Source organism: Eumetopias jubatus, unplaced genomic scaffold, assembly GCF_037043125.1.
Source record: "Eumetopias jubatus isolate StellerSeaLion01/CBP00866 unplaced genomic scaffold, mEumJub1_p1.0 scaffold_8, whole genome shotgun sequence".
NCBI lineage: Eukaryota > Metazoa > Chordata > Mammalia > Carnivora > Otariidae > Eumetopias > Eumetopias jubatus.
The window spans coordinates 102,361,711-102,382,574 of record NW_028274814.1 but is presented as its reverse complement, the minus strand read 5'-3'; the positions used below and the strand labels follow the sequence as shown (position 1 = coordinate 102,382,574).

The 20,864-nt window shown below is 37.7% G+C and overlaps 1 protein-coding gene across 2 annotated transcripts in view; it reads right to left on the bottom strand.

Annotated features, from left to right (window-relative positions):
* The window catches only part of NAV3 (neuron navigator 3), a 346,824-nt gene that overhangs the window by 171,879 nt on the left and 154,081 nt on the right, over positions 1–20,864 (bottom strand). For both annotated transcript variants that reach the window (XM_028105477.1, XM_028105478.1), the window contains exons 7-8: positions 19,852–19,991; positions 7,716–8,742 (exon numbers count right to left, since the gene is read on the bottom strand). In XM_028105477.1, the coding sequence (XP_027961278.1) occupies positions 7,716–8,742; positions 19,852–19,991 (1,167 nt within the window). The remainder of the gene's footprint in view (positions 1–7,715; positions 8,743–19,851; positions 19,992–20,864) is intronic.

Sequence of the window (20,864 nt, the reverse complement as noted above, 5' to 3'; positions counted from 1 at the left end):
ACTAATGCCTATCTTCTGCATATCAGTGTCATGAAAGCCAACGAAAGACTAAAGAACTGTTCCAGACTGAGGGATATTAGGAAGACATGATGACTTGACTCAACAGTCATCCTTAATCAGTCAAAGGGCTCTCTCTGGCACCATCAGTGAAACTTGAATAAAGTCTCTGGGTGCTCTAGGTGAAGTATATATGGGAGTTCTTTGTACTATTCTTGCAAATTTTCTGTAAGCTTAAAATTTTTCCAAGAGCAAATAAAATACAGAAAGAAGAAACAGCAGTGGTTCGATTGGGCAATCTGGCAGTAAAGCCTGTAAGCCAACTACAGAAGGTATTCGATAAAGCTTCTCTGCTGAGAGAACACTGGCTCTTAGCACTATCCTACACAACAGGCCCTCTTCTGGTGGTGTGTCTGTATTCCATCTTCAAAATACTGCTGTGTGAGGGAGTTTCAACTGCTACCCGACGCACAGATCTATATCGAACCTAGCAAAAGACCAGCTCGCCAAGGCAAGCATTCAATAAGCTGTAGTTTGTACTGATGACCATTTATGTCCAGTTCACATAAAACCACAATTGCAGCATAATCTGTAATAGTAGCTGCAGGGCTCACAAAAGCTTTTAGTGCGTGATGGTTCTCTGCTCTACATTTCAATCTTGGTAAATTCACAGCTCCTCCTACTCAATTTACTGGTTCAACAAATTAGCCAAACTTAAAACCCTGTGAGTAAGCATTTTCAAAATTAGTGTTTTGCATTCTTTACCTTTCAGAACGTAGTATATTCAAGTTCAATTTTCCATGTCACTTTCTAGGCAAATCTGAAATCTCGCAAAAACTGATTGCAACAAAAATTTCTCCTGAGAACCCATGATGCTGTTGTATAAGACACATGAAAGAAAGAAAACCTCTAAATTCAGACTTTCTTGACCTAATTTTACAAATTAAGTGTGTATAGAGTGTCTCCTCTTATATTTAATTCATAGGTTTAAGATGCGTGATGATTTTCTTCTCTGTATAATAATGTCTTGCCTTCTCTGAGGGTTGGGGTGTGTGTGTGTGGGTGTGTGTGTGTGTGTGTGTGTGTGTGTGTGTGTGTGTGTGTGTGTGTGTTACCCACACTCCTGATTCTGCTTCCCTTTGCCTTTAGATGTTTGTTTTATGTCCAATGCACTGTTTTCCTGGCATTTACTACAAGTGGTCAGAAAATAAGGAAAAGAATATGGACCTCATGAATCTGGTTAATAGCTGTTTTGAAATTTTGGGGCATTTGCTAAGAAGCTTGAGGTTTAGGAAAAATGTACAGGTCTTTCTTTTCTCCTTAATGGACTATCTACTTCACTATTTCACTCCATATATGCTCCAAAGTGATGAATACAAAAGCAATGTAAGAAAAATAACACATGGGAAGAAGGAAACTAAGGTAGCAATTTTTGAATTCCAGGAGAGGAAAATAAGTTTGAAGAAGACAGCATAAAGGGTAGGCCAAGAAAGAACAGCAAGAAAAATCAGGAACAAATAAAGCTTCCTTTCTGACTATGCTCTTCTTTCTCCTTCCTTTCTTTCTGTAACTGGGACCTCTGAATTCAAGTCTGAACAAAGCTATCTCTGAAAGGAAGTTTCTCCCTCATCTAGCCATTGAACATGGTATAAACCATGCGGTCCTCTTCTATTAACAATCCATTTTACACACTGAAAGCACAGTACTTTTCCTGACTATGCTACACACACACACACACACACACACACGGGAGTCCAAGTGCCTGATATTCAAGAATTTCTATTACAATTAGGCTCCAATCAACCTTCATTCTCCAGGAAGTCCGTTCTACTCACTGACTACCCTACACATCTGGTGTTTATCCTGTTTACATGGTTCCTCCAGTCTTACAATTCCTTTCCTGTCCTCCTCATTTCTGTATGCCTAAGTCCCACTTATCTTTCAGAACCCAGCTCAAGTGCCACTATGTCCAATTCCAACAGTGAGCGGTAATTTTCCATGTTTTGAAGTCTTAATGTACCAAATCTGGTTCACTGCTAGAGAGCTTTACACTTCCCGCTTCATTCTGTAGTGATCTTTGAGTCAGTCTCTTGCCTACTAATATTATGGACCATGAAAGGAAAATGACATATGGGATGTGTGCTGTTTCACTCTATCCTTGATGTGTTATTGCATAGTAGATACTTAGTAGGCAGTCATTAAAGAAAGGAAAAAAATAAGTGGAATGAATGTCTTGGAGACATTTCATTCTTTAAATATTTTAAAGTTGTTTATATTTCAATTAAGCATCTCATTTATAGGAAGAGATTTCAGAATTTTCCCTATTCCATTGTACATTTTTGCTAATTTTTCTATTCTTCTATACAGCAGGTGAGTCTAACCCATGTTGATGGTGTTACATTCAACAATTTTATTTGGTGCCTACTGTGGGTAGGGTCTATTCTGGGCCTAATGCTACTAAATAAAAAAGACAAGACTTGCTCTCAATGAGCTTATGTTATAGCTGAAAGCAGCTGAAATCACACTTATTAATATGTTACCAAAAGAATAGCCGATAATGAGAAACTCTATGAATAAAATACAAGAGGATGATGTATAATTCTGGCGAGAGGCATACTTAATGTTTCTTTGGACTAGATTTCTGGAGAGAGCTTCTGGGAAGAAGTAGCATGTCAGTGTCAGCAGAGAGCTGATGAGAAGTACCCTGCTTTGCTCTGGAAGAGAGTCGTTACAGGTAAAGAGATCATCTTTGAGGATGGCCCCTAAGCAGGATAGGTTAGTTTGCTGAGACACAGAATGAAGGCAGGGGTTCAGCGCACTACAGGGAGAATGGTATGAGTGTGGCTTGTGGGTTAGACAGAGGGCCAGGTTAGGTGGGCAAGGTGTTTGGGTTTCATATTTTTTCCTATTTTTTTTTATTATGTTATGTTAATCACCATACATTACATCATTAGTTTTTGATGTAGTGTTCCATGATTCATTGTTTGCATATAACACCCAGTGCTCCATGCAGAACGTGCCCTCTTTAATACCCATCCCCAGGCTAACGCATCCCCCCACCCCCCTCCCCTCTAGAACCCTCAGTTTGTTTCTCAGAGTCCATCGTCTCTCATGGTTCGACTCCCCCTCTAATTTCCTCCCCTTCATTTTTCCCTTCCTACTATCTTCTTTTTTTTTTAACATATAATATATTATTTGTTTCAGAGGTACAGGTCTGTGGTTCAACAGTCTTACACAATTCACAGCACTGGGTTTCATTTTTTTTTAAAGTGTAATGGATATTCAACAGATTGTCTCATGACTTTGAATGACATATATGAATTATACTTTTAGAAGGTTAGAGTTCCTGTTGTGTGAAGGATGTTACTGGAAAAGAGCAAAAGTGGAAGCTGGAAGACTCACTGGAAACTAGGTAAGAATTGGTGGTGACATGGCTTGCACCAGGACAGGGAGGGTGGAAATGGAGAGAAATGCCCAACTGAGGGTATGTTTGGGGGAAAGAACCAATAGGACCAGCTGAAAAAAAGATGTATGGGGACAGAGTGACTGAAATGAAGAACAAAATATGGATTCTTTCCTTAGTCTCCCACACACATAATCATGCATCTGTAGTAGTTCTAGTTACTAGCATTTGCCTAGCACTTTATAACTTGCCTACTAGTTATTCCATAAGGCTTAGATTGTAAAATTGTAGAATGTCAAATTTGGATGATGCCACAACATTGACAAATTCTGACTCATGCTGTAAATCTCGTCTCTTGTCTTACCTTCTCTGGATACATCCCTCGACTCCATCCTCATGTAAGACTTAGGAAGACTCTTCTACACTATTTCTTACATATGCTTCCATAACAGCAATGAATTTTTATTTTTATTATATTTTATCATCATCTCCCATAGACTGAGCTCCCTGAAGGCAGAGGCTTTTTAAAAAAAATCTCTAGAGGGAAGGAGGCTGGGGGGATGGGTTAGCCTGGTGATGGGTATTAAAGAGGGCACGTACTGCATGGAGCACTGGGTGATATATGCAAACAATGAATCATGGAACACTACATCAAAAACTAATGATGTACTGTATGGTGACTAACATAACATAATAAAAAAATGGGGGAAAATAAATAAAAAATAAAAAATAAATCTTTGTAACTCTTATTACATAGTATTTGCAGAATGAGTGATGAGCACACAAATGAAAAAGTATTTGGTGCTTTCCCTTTACTTAAGCTATGGCAACTTGTCATTCTATCACTTCTTAATTATCTCTGGTAGTCACCTTAATACTTACAAAGGCAGCCTATTCCATTCAAATAGGTTTAAATATTGGGAAGTTTTGACATTAAGTTATAATATTCTTTCTTAAAATTTTCACCTTTGATTTCAGTTATCTCCACTCATGAAATGGATAAGGATATACTAAGTTTAAAATGACTTTTATCACATTGTAGTGATAAATGAGTTACAAAAGTTTAATATAGAACATCCTTGCATTGTATAGGAAGTAGGACTGGTATGAAATCCATCAACTTCCAGAACTCAACATTATATTTATAGAACTCTGACATTCAATTTGTAAGAAAGAGTATTATGAAGCATATATTAGAGTCCCAGAAGGAATAACTTATAACCTAACCTGACCTGGAAGTGGGCTGAGAAAAGGGGAAAAATATTACCATCAGCCGTCAATCTTCCCATTTTATAGAAGTTATCTAATTATCTTTAAATATCAAAATATGTACATTTTAAATGTATACATACATATATATGTATTTTAAATTTATACTACTTAAAAGCAATTAAGCATTTCCCATCATAAACGAGTTCTGATTGAGAATTTTACAACCTACTATTCACATCTTTCCAGTCAGAAACGACATTTCTAGTAACAATACTTCTTTCTATACATGCAGAAAGCACTGATGAGCAAAGAAGGGCATACTATAGGCCCAGCATATTTGGGTTCAAAGGCAAAGCCCTATTAGTCCTGTGACTTTAAGAGACGATTCCTATTCTGATTGGAAATCTCCATCCTTCATCCCTGTAAAATGGAGATAACATTCTTTTCTCATGAGTTTATGATAAAGTTTAAATGAGAGAATTAACATAAATCTTGTAACATACAGACTTGCACAAACCACTCAACATTATGAAGTAGTTAATTATTACTATTATCTTATCAAATAATTAGCTACTCCAGGAAAGTCTGTCAGGAATTGTGAAGGAAGAATTCTTAAATGGGGCTGGAGCAGGCAGAGTCAAAAGTACATCAGGGGTCACATAATCCAAACAACTTGACTCTGTGATATAAATATCTTTGATTGACAGTTAAAAAGCTTAAATATTGACTACTCTACCTTGAGGAGATTTACATTATCATTTATAAAATTATTCTTAATCTATAAAAGACTCCTAACAACTATTGCCTCCTATATAGACTAGGATGTGAAATTTTCTTATTAGATGGTTTATTTACAACTACCTTGTATTATTCATAATGATACAACTAATTGCTGACATTTAGAAGTCATTTACTCTGAACCTGGGTCCGTGCTAAAGTCTTTACAGGGGGTGGCCTTATTTAATCTTTAAAACACCTAAATAAAGTGGATATTCTTACCCACCAGCTTTTTTGGGGTTATAAACTGAAATTTGGGGAAGACTGTTCACCATGTGGCAGGTACTGTTCCAAGCCCTGTATAAATATTAACTCACTTAATCTTCAAAATAGCCCTATGAGGCAAATTCTATTATCATCCCCATTTTACAGATTAGGAAATCAAGGCTCAGAGTCTTTAAATATTTTACCCAAAGTCATATGGCTGATAAATGACATTATCAAGATTCGAACCCAGGCAAACTGGCTCTTGGGGTCATCTTCTCAGCAACGCAAGATGTTGTTCCTGAACAAGGCAGAACCAACAGTCTTCACAGTCCATATTCTCAGCTACTTGGCTACATTATCTCAGTTTTATAATCTTCATTTTAAAAAGGACAAACAGAAACTCAGAGGCTGGACAATTTGGCAAGGACACACAGCTGATCCATGCTTGAACCTGTAAGCTGTGCTCCTTCCTCTTTTTTAATAGTAAGAGTTCGATCTTTCAAATGGAAACCACTAAATTTGTATCCACTGGATACTTTCTGACAAACAAACAAACAAGTGTGTGTTTCTTCCCAGAAGATGCTGGCCAACCTGGTAGATACAGTCCTTCTGCTTAGATTTGCACTTTCCTGTGAAATTCATTTGTGGTGATTTGAAATGACTGATGCCTCTACAGAATATATTTGAGATGCATGAGTGGGCTGAGTATGGCTTATTTAAAACTTTATGATTTTTTTCTTACATATTTGGAATGTGGATTATGATTTCGACATCTTAAATTCTCATTTGTCAGATAGGGACTCTGGAGTTAGAAAGAGCTGACTCCCATCTGATCCAAAGACAAAGGTTTTAAATGAATTGCTGCTACTAAAGGCAGAAAAGCAGACTTAAAAAAAAGAGCTGAAATGCAATAATTAGAAACTTGCTTTGCCGAGTACATAAAGCATCAGAAAAGCACTTACAATTTTCACCGAAGGAAAACAAATCCTTATAATTATTTTCTTTCCTTAAAAAACCTATACATTTAATAAATTTAATATGCTTTTAAGCTATAAAATATTGACGCTTACTTAATTATAGCAGGTCCTACTTCCTATTCAGAAAATTTCTTTCCCGTTATTGAACTGCCAACCTGCCGAAAGGGCAGACATTATTCTTCCCTAAGCATCTCCTCACAGAAAAGACAGTGAATAAAAATGGAGACAAAGCAGCGACTGACACATTTCTGATCAATTAAAACAAACGACACACTAGGCAAAATGTGCTATTTTTATAACTGTCTAGTAGAATGAATATTTTAAAATATAGCATATATTGGCATATTTTAATCCTTATAAAACAAATAGTTATAATGCAAAAACAAATTAATACATGAAGCACAAATATAATAATTATGTAGATTCTTATTTTGGCCTAGAAACTTACGCTTAGCTACAGGAAAGTAATATAAATTTTATGCTGGGAAAGCAATGCCTTATAAGCAACATTTAACAAACACAATGTGCCAGAATATATAGTAAACATAGGCATTACCCCTGTTATTCTTCTCAACTTTTTAGGTACTGTTATTACTATTTGACAACTGAAGAAAATGAGACGAAGAGACGTTAAGTAACTTGTTCAAAGTCACACAACTGGTAAGAGCCAGAGCAGGGCGTTCAATCCACGTGCATCTGGTTCCAGAGCCTGCCCCTTTAACCGTCATGACATACTTTCTCCCAAGGGTGAAAACAAAAATATCTGTAAACCCTCTAAAACCGAGAATTATTTTAAAAGACTAAGAATAAAAATAGTAGTAGAAGTAGTAATAGTAATAGGCACAGGAGAGAGTCATGGCGTCCGGGTTTCACTTCACCTCGGAGCACAAGTAAGTTAACCTCTGAAGGCCTCAAGTTCTTACAAAGAAGGGATGAGAGGGCGGAAGGGGAGCGGGAAGAGGCCTAGGGCGTATTGGATACTTTTTTCTTAAAAAATGAAATCCTAGTTTTTTATCTTCAGAACAGAAGTGTTCCACAACGATGACGTAAATAAAACACAGCTCTAGTCACCGTCGTCGTGACGCGCGGAGTAGGAAGACCCGCAGAAGTTCACAACCGTGGGCGCGTAGCGGCCACCTTACCTGTAGATGAATGGAGCCACCGTGGCCGTGTTGGGGTGGCTGTGTTGCTGCTGCTGGGGGAGTTGGACAGCACCGTTCCCCGTGGCCTGCCCCCCGCCTGGTGCCACCAGCACAGCACAGGAGCCGGCGGGAGGGGCGTGGCGGGCTTCCCTTCCTTCCAAAGGAGCAGGGCAATTGGATGTGCTTGCTTTCTCAGTGCTCGTGGGCTTAGGTAAGGACTGGGAAGGGCTTCCCTTGGTAGTCCTGAATTTTTCCGACTCTTTGCTCATTGCACTGCCTGGTGAAACGGTCTGCTTTGCTGTGGGCACCTTCGAGCCCGGTTTTGGAATGCCACTGGAAGAGGGGATTAGGCTTTCTTTCTTGGCCGCTGCCGTCTTGCTACCCTTTGGGATCAAGCTTGCAATTTTAGAGGTCTTTTTCGGAGCTGTCTCTGTCACCTGATCCTTCTCGTCCTTGACTGGTTTTTCAGTGCAAACTTTATTTTTGTCCCTGTTCTTTTCCTCTTTTTCCTTTGGCTGTAGCAAAGACTTTTTATTGCTGAGATTTTTGCTTCCAGCTTTTGGAGGGGCTAATTTAGGGGACACTTTGGGACTGCTATTGGTTGAGCCACCACTATTCAGACCACTGTTAAAACCTTCCATCTCACCAGATTCAGAAAAGGCATCGTCATCCTTCCCCCCATCACTGGGCCCCGAGCTGGGAGACTGTGGGGGGCGTAAAGCAGTCCGCGCATTGACCAGCTTGAATTTTTCAAGCATGGATTTCTGTCCCGAGGAGGCTGTTTTGACCCCTTCTGAGACAGGGGGCTTCAGTCTGTCTGCAGGTGGTGTGGGGGAGGTGGCTGGGCTGGACTGCTTCACGGTCAGCATGGTGGAGGTGGCGCTGTGCTTGACATTCATGGACTTGCTCCGCCAGGGCTTGCTGGCGTTCGGAGAAGGGATGGCAGAGGCGGGGGGCTGCCCCACGGTGCCAGGGGGCTGCGTGTTACCATTGACACCTGAAGATGGCTGAGGTCCTTTGGAGGAATCTGGACATGAAGACAAAATAATAAAGAAGAGGTTGATGACATTTGCTCATGTATATCATACCCCTGAGTATTTCTAACCACAGACACAGTTAAGGATCTCTCCTGTGAGCTGAATGCAGCCATGCTATGTGGCATCAATCACTTCGGTGATGTGGTGGTTTTTATATCGTACATCAAAAGTTCAGGATCTGAGAGCCATTGATTTTGGAAAACAACTTTTCCTTTTTCCCTTCTAAAATTACTCTTACCTAAATGAACTTGGCTAGTCATAGATATCTAAAGACAAAACATTCTCCTTCCCTTAAGCAATTCTTCACATTTTTTCCAATTAATGCTGTAGCTCATAGCAGTAAATTGATTCTGCATAGCCTTATAAAAATATGTTGTATAAGAAATGTTGAGAAATTATTTTACCTTACAGGGAGACTAGCTTATTGTTATCTGATTAAAAGTGCTTATGAATCATGACTCAGCTCTTAGTTAATATTGTTTACTTTTATTTGTATAAAAAAGCATTGAAATTTAGGCTTATATGGGTCCGATAACCTACCAAGATACATATATATGTAGTTGTATTTATTATATATACGTTATATATTTATATACAGTATATATGTATGTTTAGATATATTCATATTATATAAGCTTCATACAATACATATATTATATAAATCCTTATAACAACCCTACAAGGTAGGTATTGATATTTTATCCCTATTTTACAGAAAAACTGCATAACTTGTTCAAGGTCACCCAGCCTGGATGTGAACAGAATTCAGAGCTCGTGCTCTTAACCAGCACACCTCTAGCCACCTGAAGTGAACAAACTTTAAATATTAATGGAAACTCAAGCTATTTTTGGGGGGGCTATGGAAATAAGGCCTTGTCCTATAAGGACTTTATAATGCATGTGTTTACTTACTTTCTGCTCAGAAATCTCATTATAGTATAAACTCTTCTATGACTGTTCTAACACTGATTAATGCCTGATTACAAGTCTCATTTTTAAGTATGAAAAACTAAATCAAAAAGAGATTTTATAACATGGCATAAAATAGAAAAAGCTTGGAGTTTAAAGACCTCAGGAAAAATGTTAATTAACATTGGAGAGCAATAGAATTCTGATCGTTTACTTTAAACCTCATCTACCATAAAAGCCTCCTACTTTCATCTTTTTTTTTTTTGAGACATGAAATGATCAATGATTAAATTAGATATTTGCATCATTTAGTACTGCTAACAAACTAGACATTGATAAATAGATGCAGAGCTATTTTTGATGAAATGTCCAGTGGAAATATTTTATAAATAATACACTTTCCATAATGTTCAAGAATTGGAGCCCATTCAATTTCATTAAATATTCAGTCATTAAGCGTCTGCCTTCGGCTCAGGTCATGATCCCAGGGTCCTGGGATCGAGCCCCGCATCGGGCTCCCTGCTCTGCAGGAAGCTTGCTTCTCCCTCTCCCACTCCCCCTGCTTGTGTTCCCTCTCTCGCTGTGTCTCTCTCTGTCAAATAAATAAATAAAATCTTTAAAAAAATTTATTCACAACAATAAACTACAATGTTTTTATTTTTAAATGTTTTCTTCAAAATGCATGCAAAATGATATGTAATCAAGCCAATTAGTACCAAATACTACTCGACAATTTTTCATAAAGGGAAATTAATATGCAAAAAGAGAAAATAAGGAAATTAGAGACACAAAAGGTTAAATTACTTGTTGAATATTTGTGGGAGTTAAACTTTTTTAAAATAAGTGTGCCTAAAATGATATAAAAGATTTGTGAAATTTATGTTAATAAGAATAGACAAATGCATTTTATATTTAATTTTTTCTACCAAATTTTTATTTAAATTCCAGTTAGTTAACATACAGTATAATATTTGTTTCAGGTGTAGGATTTAGTGATTCATCACTTACATACAACAACCAGTGCTCATCACAAGTGCCCTCCTTAATATTTGTTTTAAAAATTGGTATACCAACATTAATTCTAATACTCTTTACTTTTCTACAATTCCATATTTCGGCTGGCAAAAGTTAATGTAAGACTGTACATACATACTCTACATTAAAATGTAATAGTTACTGAAAAGTCAAAATGCTTACATGGTATATATAAATTGTACAGCCTATGATGATAAATTGATGTTTTTCAGTACTCCTGTAAAGTCTGTAATTGTGTCCATTTCTAGAATATTTGTAGAAATCCATTAGGTTCGTACATAAACACTAAGGTGTTCTGAGAAACAGTAGGAGTATTGACTAATTCAAGACAAACAAATCCAACAAGCTTCAAAGTATCCAATGTCTCAAATACATTCACTCTCTGTTAATGGATTTCAATCTTTTACTTCAATCTCTTTTAAGTACAGGTAATTCCAAATTTTTTTCACTTACACATTAAGATCCCTTCCAGAGACTGATAACATTTCATCATAATTTGAATCATTCTCAGCAGCAGAATGAGTACACTGACTACCTGCAGTTAGAAATGCCTACCAAGGGGCGCGTGGGTGGCTCAGTTGGTTAAGCGACTGCCTTCAGCTCAGGTCATGATCCTGGAGTCCCGGGATCGAGTCCCGCATCGGGCTCCCTGCTCAGCAGGGAGTCTGCTTCTCCCTCTGACCCTCCCCCCTCTCACATGCTCTCTCTCTCTCTCATTCTCTCTCTTGCAAATAAATAAATAAAATCTTAAAAAAAAAAGAAATGCCTACCAAATATTTCTTCAATATTTCCCATTTATTGGTAAGGTCTGAACTTTGACCTCACTTCCTCTGGAAACAACAACAACAACAACCAAAAACCAAAAAAAACAAACCAAAAGCATTATCCCCACCCCCATTTCTGATCATCCCAGCACCAAATCTGGATTTGGTGGCTCTTTTGCATTTTCCCATAGCTTATTATTTCCTCTCTTATAACCATTGTAACTCCAGTGTAATTGCCTGTTTCCTACTCTACTGTACATTCCATTAAAGCAAAGACCATGCCTGTGATTATGCATAGAATGTCTGACATCCTAAGTGTTTAACTTAATAGAGGTTCTCAAACTTTAATGGGCACGTAAGTAACCTGGGGATCCTACTGACTACACACCACATCATGATGCAGCAGATCTGCTGTGGGCCCTGAGATTCTGCATTTCTAACAAGCTCCAGAGGATGACGATGCCTGTGGTCACAAACCATGTTTCGAGCAACAAAGTTTGAATGGACTCAGAAAACACGGCAATTGCTGACATTATCAGCTCTCAGGAATGTTTCTTTTTTTTTAAGATTTTATTTTATTTATTTGACAGAGAGAATGGGAGAGAAGGAACACAAGCAGGGGGAGTCGGAGAGAGAGAAGCATGCCTCCCGCCGAGCAGGGAGCCTGACGTGGGGCTCCGTCCCAAGGACCCTGGGCTCATGACCTGAGCCGAAGGCAGCCACTTAACCAACTGAACCACCCAGGCGCCCCTAAAGAATGTGTCCAATGACAGTACCCAATGGGGTTGAATTTGTTAAATGTTCCCTAGCTGTGCAGCATGACTATTCTTTGCGCTTTGAACTTCCAGAACAACGGCCAGTTCTATATTCACTGGATGCTTGACAATTTGTTACAAGGGATACTGCAAACAAAAGAAGCCCATCAGGTTTTCCTGATGGCCACATATTGAGTGTGGATCTTCTGTGTATCTGCAACTGGGTTAAGAAGTCTGGAGAGTCCCATCCCTGCATGCCTGGGAGCTTTGGTGGAAATGAGAGGAAAAGGTGGAAGGGAGTCTGTCAGGATGCTTCTTAAGTGTGCTACCATCAACTAGATAGACTGCTACAACAGTTCAAGTACAGAAGAGGAATTTCAACATCACTACTCTCAAAAATGAGACAGGAGGGACTCCAAATTTTGACATCCACATCCAAATCACAGTCACAATCACAGAAACAGCTATAAAATCGTTCTCAGAGGAGTACACACATAGAAGCCACTTCTCGAAGCTCAGCTCTTGATCTGTCCCCAGCCTGTCTCTATATAGCAGCAGTGAGGTGCTTCAGGTCTCATTAAGAGGGCAAATCATAGTTGTTGTGCATCACGAAGGAACCGGAATCGTTAACAGTCTCCCTGGACTCCTCACAACCAAGGCTGCACAACAGCAGCTGCTGAAAAGGTAGTGGGTGCAGCTCCTCGGGAATGGGTACTGCCACAAATTCTAGTCCCCCTGCGATTTCTGTGTGCAATATTCAGGAGCCTGGTCTCGCAGATATAGTTCTGAATGTTGATAACTGAGCTCCTGACTATGAATGAGTTGTTATGAGGTATGAGGAAATGACCAGATATCTAATGCACATATTTAAAGGCATCCTTGCAATGGCTCTGCCTTCAGCCCTGCCTTTTTTTTTTTTTTTTAATATTTTGTTTATTTATTTGACAGAGAGAGAGAGAGAGAACAAGCAGGGGGAATAGCAGAGGGAGAGGGAGAAACAGGCTCTCTGCCATGCAGGGAGCCCGATGTGGGGCTCGATCCCAGAACTCCAGGATCATGATCTGAGCCGAACCTGCCTTCTTGTCTCTAGCCCCTAAAGAGAAACTTTCTTCCACTCGCTCTCCTTTCCTTCCTCCTCTTCCTCCTCCTCCATATCCTCCATCATCAACTCCACTACAACCAAATATTATTTATCAACTGCTCACTTTTCCCCAAGCACTTTGATACACAGTATCACCCTGAAAGCTCTTCATACATGGGATCTCACTTAAACCCCTAATCGTCTGCAATATACTCATGATTTCTCTTGCCATAAATGGGAAAACTGAAGCTTAAAAAGCGAAAGTAACTTGTTCCAATCCACACATACAGTAAAACTTAGAAAAGAGAAAATCACAATTGGAGCTCAGGTTTTTCTGACTCCAAATTTTGGAGGCTTTTCACTCTCTTTTTTCTATATGTTCGCTTTTACCCAGAAATTCTGCTGGTGTGGTTCTAGAATACCACATGTTTGTCACAGTAGTGAAGTTAAATGGGTAACTCCTTGAAGCATGGTGTCCTTCTTCCTTGATGAGCAGAATACAAATGGGGAGAATGTGATAGGAGACTCTTTCTACTTAGTACATTATCTCCTATCTCCTTGGGCATCTTACCGGCACCATCCTTCTGAGTTGATGTAAGAATAGATTTTAATTCATGCTTAGAAAATATGTAAATCGAGAGAGTTTTTAGTTATCTCATCTTACAAAAAAAATAAATAAATAACATTGATGACCTGGAAAAAATGCCAATCCAGTTCTAGTAAAATGAATACACATTGACAAATATGGCAGTCACAACAGGTGTATGAAAAGTTTAGATAAGTACACCTCCCTGTGGAACATTAGCGCCATGTTGCCAACAGTGCTGTTAGCCTGAGAAAGGACACAGGAACCATCCTCAACCTATTTACCTCTGCTTCCTTCCTGAATTGTATGTTGCTTAAATGCAAGCAAACCAGCTTTAACTTACAAAGTAACAACAGAATAACAATATACAAGGTAACACAAAGTAACAAAAATGATGACAATAGCACCATTCATTTTAAAGTATTCACTGTGTAGGGGACATTGTACTCCCTGATATCTGGGATCCCTGGGAAATACAGGGCAACTTCAGTACCACAGGTCATTGTGAAACAAAGGAAATGATTTATCAATGTGACCATGGCAATTGATCACCTTAGACCCTCGTTTCACAATAACATGCCCAAAATACATTTGAACCCTTTAAAGGGTAAAAAAAAAAAAAAAAAAAAAAAAAAAAAAATTAAATAATTAAAAAATGTAGCATTCAAATCCAAATATGTCTTGTTACCAACTGGGCCCTTGTTCACCTGAGCACACTACCTTCCATGAATGAGTACTCATGCAATGTCTCAAACATCAAATTTAGAATGACTTAACAGAAACATGGAATGAGATTACAGGGACCCCAGAGGTGCTGTCCGTTCTGCTCATGCAATGTTACAGTGCCACTTTGTGGAGTACTGTGAAATTTAAGGAAACTTTCATTCGCCAGCCAGTTTTAGGAAAAACTATGTAATTTATGTACAGACATGTATAACATGTGTACACCTCAAGATGTGAGCATTTATACATAAGCAAACAACATATATTCTCAAGTCCCTTTAATCATATCACCTAATATATGTACCTAGTTATGTTACCTTGTGAAAATCCCTAAGATTATCTTGTAATTTTCATTTCACATTTCATTTTAGGTTTATATAAGTCTCAAGGAAATAAAGCAAAAAGTCATGGTGGAACACGTAATCCAGCCACTAGTAAAGCAATATAATAAGTAAAACATATTTGCATTGCCTTGAAAAGAAAATAAAACAGTTTAGTTCTTTGATACCACAATAATTTCAGAGCAATTAACAAAAAAACAGAGAAAGTACTTAAGAATCAGATAGCTACATTTTAGCAGTCAAAATCCCATTACTAATACAACATTCACATTAACCTTGTAGTTTTAAAATTTCAACTGCAATGTTGCCAAATTCTCAGTATCAATCCTATTCTACCTGTGTTGAGTGTAAGTGGAAGTGAACCCTTCCACAGCAGAAGACACTTTATTAGGATCTAGGAGAACAGAAAGGACATCTCTTTAGTAGATGTGTAGGTACAATGTTAAGTATCACTTGGGAGAAACAATAAAAAGATGGCAAAATGCCCTCTGGCATGTTTCTTAGCAACATGAAAAACAACTCTCTGCTAATAAACTCTGTCAAGCAAAAACTGTTTACAGAGCATAGTTCAGTAACTGAATTCCAAATAAAGCTAGGGATATTTACATTCCTAATAATATGAAACTGTGTAGCTTTTTTTCATATTTAATACCCAGATTTTATACAAGAATGATTTCCTAAGATAATCTGCTTCAAGCATAGAAAGTATATATATAAATGAACAAGGGCACCGTTTTCACATGATCCCTAATTCCCAGGGAGTAGGTATTTAATTTTTCTTTAAAGCATACATCTTGTCTACAGTGTATGGGCAAATTGATAAATGCTGACGTCAGAACGTATTATTCATTGTCAGTATCTGAATGGCAGGTCACCAAGAGAAGAAATTTGGGACTCTCAGAAGAAATTCTTCTCTACAAACAGTGCTATCTTCATTTCACCATTTGTTCTGAAAAATCTGTTCCCACATTCCATTTCAGCAGAAGGGTGCCACCCACTGCCTCTTGCTGTAACAACATTTCTTTTCCACCTTCTGTACAAAGGAGCATCTATGGCCATGTTCACGGACATTTTAATTCATTTGGAAAATGGTGAAATGAACACCCTATTTCTTGAACTGTATTATTATTAAAATGATATTAGATAGATCTTTTGAAGTGGCAGTTTGTGATTCTCTACTGATTTCCTTTCATAAGTCACACAATTTGCAAATAAGTTACTTATTGTTAACAATGCTATACAGGTGAAAAGCTGCTATGTTTGTTTTTTTTTTAAGATTTTATTTATTTATTTGACAGAGAGAGAGACACAGAGACAGAGGGAACACAAGCAGGGGGAGTGGGAGAGGGAGAAGCAGGCTTCCCGCAGACCAGGGAGCCCCATGTGGGGCTTGATCCCAGGACCCTGGGATCATGACCTGAGCCAAAGGCAGATGGTTAATGACTGAGCCACCCAGGCACCCCACTGTGCTTTCAACAGTATGTTTTTAAACAGGGAAATGAAATTGTTTTAATTGTGAATAAATCTTTATTGTCTATTACAAAGTCTAGAGATTCTTCAAGTGGTTCATATAACTCATCACCCAAGACTTGTTAAAGAAAGTAGAAAGTGTATTTCCACTTGGAAGCATTCAGGGAACACATTGCAGATAATTTGATTAATCCCTCAAGCAAAATATCTTAATTTGTTAAATTTAAATGTTACACTTTCTAATAACTAAAAAAGGAGTAGCAATTAATTACTCAAGTTACTACTTTCTGAATTCTGTCATTATAATACTGTGACCTTTGAAAACTCTTACTTAGTTTTCACCTTACTTGATCATATCAAGGATATATATGCAGACCAGTTTGTGACAGAGATCAGCTTGTCAGCAGAAGAAATTTTCTATTTTTATTTTTTTATTTTTTCTTTTTTTAAAGATTTTATTTATTTGACAGAGAGAGAGACAGCGAGAGAGGGGAACACAAGCAGGGGGAGTGGGAGAGGGAGAAGCAGGCCTCCTGCCGAGCGGGGAGTCCGAAGCGGGGCTCGAGGCAGGGCTCGATCCCAGGACCCTGAGATCATGACGCGAGCCAAAGGCAGGCGCCCAACCAACTGAGCCACCCAGGCGCCCCGAAATTTTCTATTTTTATATAGATTGTGCTACCACTACAAATATCCATGTCAAAAAGATTAAATAAAACATTCTTATCCAAGAAGATATTCCCCTCTAATAGCCTAAAGAATAAATTATAAATTGTGTCGTATGTAATGTTTATCATTGTTTTGTTTGTTCTTACAATTTAAGATAACATTTTATTTTTTAAAAGATTTTATTTATTTTTTTTTGCACTTCTCTGTTTATTGCCCCATTAATTCTTTTTTTTTCTTTTTTTATTGTTATGTTAATCACCATATATTACATAATTTGTTTTGGTGTACTGTTCCATGATTCATTGTTTGTTCATAACACCCAGTGCTCCATGCAGAATGTGCCCTCCTCAATACCCATCACCAGGCTAACCCATCCCCCCACCCCCTCCCCTCCAGAAACCTCAGTTTGTTTTTCAGAGTCCATCATCTCTCCTGGTTCGTCTCCCCCTCTGACTTACTCCCCTTCATTCTTCCTCTCCTGCTATCTTCTTCTTTTTCTTTTTTCTCAAAATTAAAAGATTTTATTTATTTATTTATTTTAGAGAGAGGGAGAGAGAGTGTGTGCACAAGTGGCAGAAGAGACAAAGGGAGAGGAGGAGAGAGAATCTCAAGCAGACTCCACCTTGAGTATTGTACCTGATGTGACGCTCGATCCCATGACCCTAAGATCATGACCTGAGCTGAAATCAAGAGCCAGATGCTTAACAACCTGAGCCACACAGGTGCCCCAAGATAATATTTTAGAAATATAAAATAGCATGACCGAATGATCAATTTAGAAATATTGATATTGGATGTATTGATAAAGCTGTAACTCCACATTAATAGAAAATGCCATGTAACAATCATATGATGCAATATATGCTTCAGTTCTTATTGGCAGTTTTCAGACATTTAATGCCTATATTGGACATATTATAAATATTTGTGACTGTGAGATCACACAGTTTAAATGCTTTTGAATTTTTAGTTATTTGGGAATTAAAAGTAAGGAAAACCCTGTATTTTGCTGTAGATGTGGACTTAAGGAAATCTGCTTTTCTGAATCAAAAACCTCATAATGTATGTCATCTGTCTCCACCTTGTGGTTATTGTAAATATTACTACTTCCTAATTTTGCTCATAAGAGAGGTTGAATGGCTATGGAAAAATAGAAATGCTTGTCTACCTTTAGATCCTTACTTTTAGACGCCAGAGATACATAAAACCATGTCACATGACAGAAAATTTCAGATATATTATGATATCAAAATGTTAGATCATCTAAAGCATTTCTAAGTCTCTGTGCCAATGTTATTAGTAATTTCTTGCAAAAATATTACATAATTGTAGAATCATGTAGTTAAACTGGATATGTCCATTCAACACATCTGTATGTCTAAACACTCTCCCTTAAACTTTCACAGCACATACAGACTCCCTATGACACTTTTTAGGAAAGTCACAAAACAACAAAGAAAGTTTTTCTGAGTAATTGTTTTCTCCCTTTCCCTCAGGAAAAGTGTAAGTGTCCAGTAAAATTTCTTAGGTTCCTAAATCAGAGGTTTTACATTTTAAAGACAAACCCCTAACTTCCAGTTATACATTATTTTCTTCTTTTTCCATTCCACTCAAGAACAGGGAATATTATAGGGATCAAGACACACTGCCTTGCTTTCAGGGATTTATGTTCTGTCCAATTTTGTTTTAATGCATGAGAAATTTTCACAAAAGTGCCGATTCATAAATTATCTGTCATTTCGTGTCTAAATTAAAGAAAGTTGTCAGATCATATCATCTGTATGAAACAATCTGAAATGATCTGATTTGAGCAAAAAATTCCTACCTGGTTGAATTTGCCAGCTTTTCTACTAACTAAGCATGTTTGTTACTTTTGAACTTCATGTTTTATTGCATGGAAAGTTAAATACTGTAAAGAGAAGTTAAAGTTCTATGGATTTGAAGGAACTAGCTCAAAAGCCAGCCACAGGCCTTAGTCCCTCACACAGTCACTCTGCCTACAACAGTGTAGGTTCTTGATTTTCTCCTGGTTTAGATGTAAAATGCACCCTCTCTCACATGAACCCATGCTCCACAGTGCAATATATCAAGCAAGCCGTTCGTTAAAAGCACATTGTGCACAACACAAAGAATTGTGTGTCATCTAGTTAATATATAATTTGCCTTTCACACAGATTCCACTAAGTGTCCTTTCTTCCCAATGATTTTGTGATCTGATATTTCTATCCCATACTCTTCCAAGAAAATAAAGCAAACATGGATAACTTGTCTCTTTAGGGAAAACTAAGGTCGCATTATTTCTGTGTCCTTCTGCTCTCAAAGATTAAATATTCACCCTAATTATGTCTCAATGTTTGATGCCCAAAGCACTTATGGCATTTATGTCAACTGAAGCTAAATATTCAAATAAACCTAATATAGATTTATGATTTTAAAATAATTGTTCATAAAACATGAGAAGACAAAAGAAAATGCTATTTATATGCAACCAGGAGGAAATGTTTTGGGGAAACAGATTTTATACTTGGGTATATAATTAGCCACTTTAAAATAAATGAGTTTACTTCCTTAAAATGTTCTTCAGATAAAAAAAGCCCTAAAGAAAGCTGGAATTCAGGAGGAGGAAGTTAGAAAACATGAAACCACACTGATAACGACTCCATTCCAAAAGGCATTAACACTGCTAACATATTGGACTTAGCATGTAATTTATAAGACCAATCAATACGTTAGACTTGTGCCACAATGATGTAACAGGCAAACACTTACCTTTTTCATTGCCATTTGCATAATTTGGAGGCTTGTTTTTGTCGATGCTGTTAAAGCTCTGACTTCTCCTATTTAAATTAGAGGCTCCCTGGACCTTGCTGCAGCTGCCGGCAGCTGGTACCCTAGAGGGACCTGGAAGCCTGAAATAGTATAAGAAAAATTACATCAGTATTGTATATTACAAAAAGATAGGGGGTAGGAGGTTCTGACTGGGGAGGCCTTAATGGAAAAAGCACAATATATGATGTTCTAAAATCTAGTTAGCAGAAAATGGTGGTTTCAGTGATAAATAGCTAAACACAAGGATTAAGACTCTTTAGAAAAATCTTGTTTCACTTTTCAATAAACATGCCCTCAAATGGTATCAGTAATGTAGAGCAATTAGAAATAAAGTAACCTTTCACTTAAAAAGTCATACTTACCACACCCCTGACGAATAACACTTTGACTTAAAAATATTATACCAAGTACATGAAAAGCAAGGGAAATAACACAAATGTAATATGTTCTCGGGGTATTAATCACCTATTTGCAGTTGTTGTTAAGTTGTTCTTTTCAATGTATGGGACATTTATTTTTCTCTTAGATAGTTGTTTCCTAAGTCAACTTGATAATAACAAGAAGAATAAAGTTACTGAACAAATTGCTAATAGCAAATGCTTAGTGCATAACTAAGGTAGTAAGCTACTCTCATTCAAACATGGTGCAGAGACCAAGGTCATGAGTTAATTTATATTTTACTGGTCTGCCTCAAAAAATTTCTTTTCTTTAATCGTTTTGCCAAAAGTAAGCACCTAGACTTTTAGCTGGTTGTCTTGCAAGTGTGGCCAGCTGACCACAGGGGTGCCATGACAAGAAAGGGTGCAGGTCTCAGAAGCAGAAAATCTCTGTTAGCAGAATGTCAATGTAAAATACACCCACAGGGACAGTGACTTCAGCTAGTCTTTGGGGATGAAAGACAAGACAAGAGGAAATAATAGGCAGACTGTGTTAAAATTAGGGGAAGTTTGACA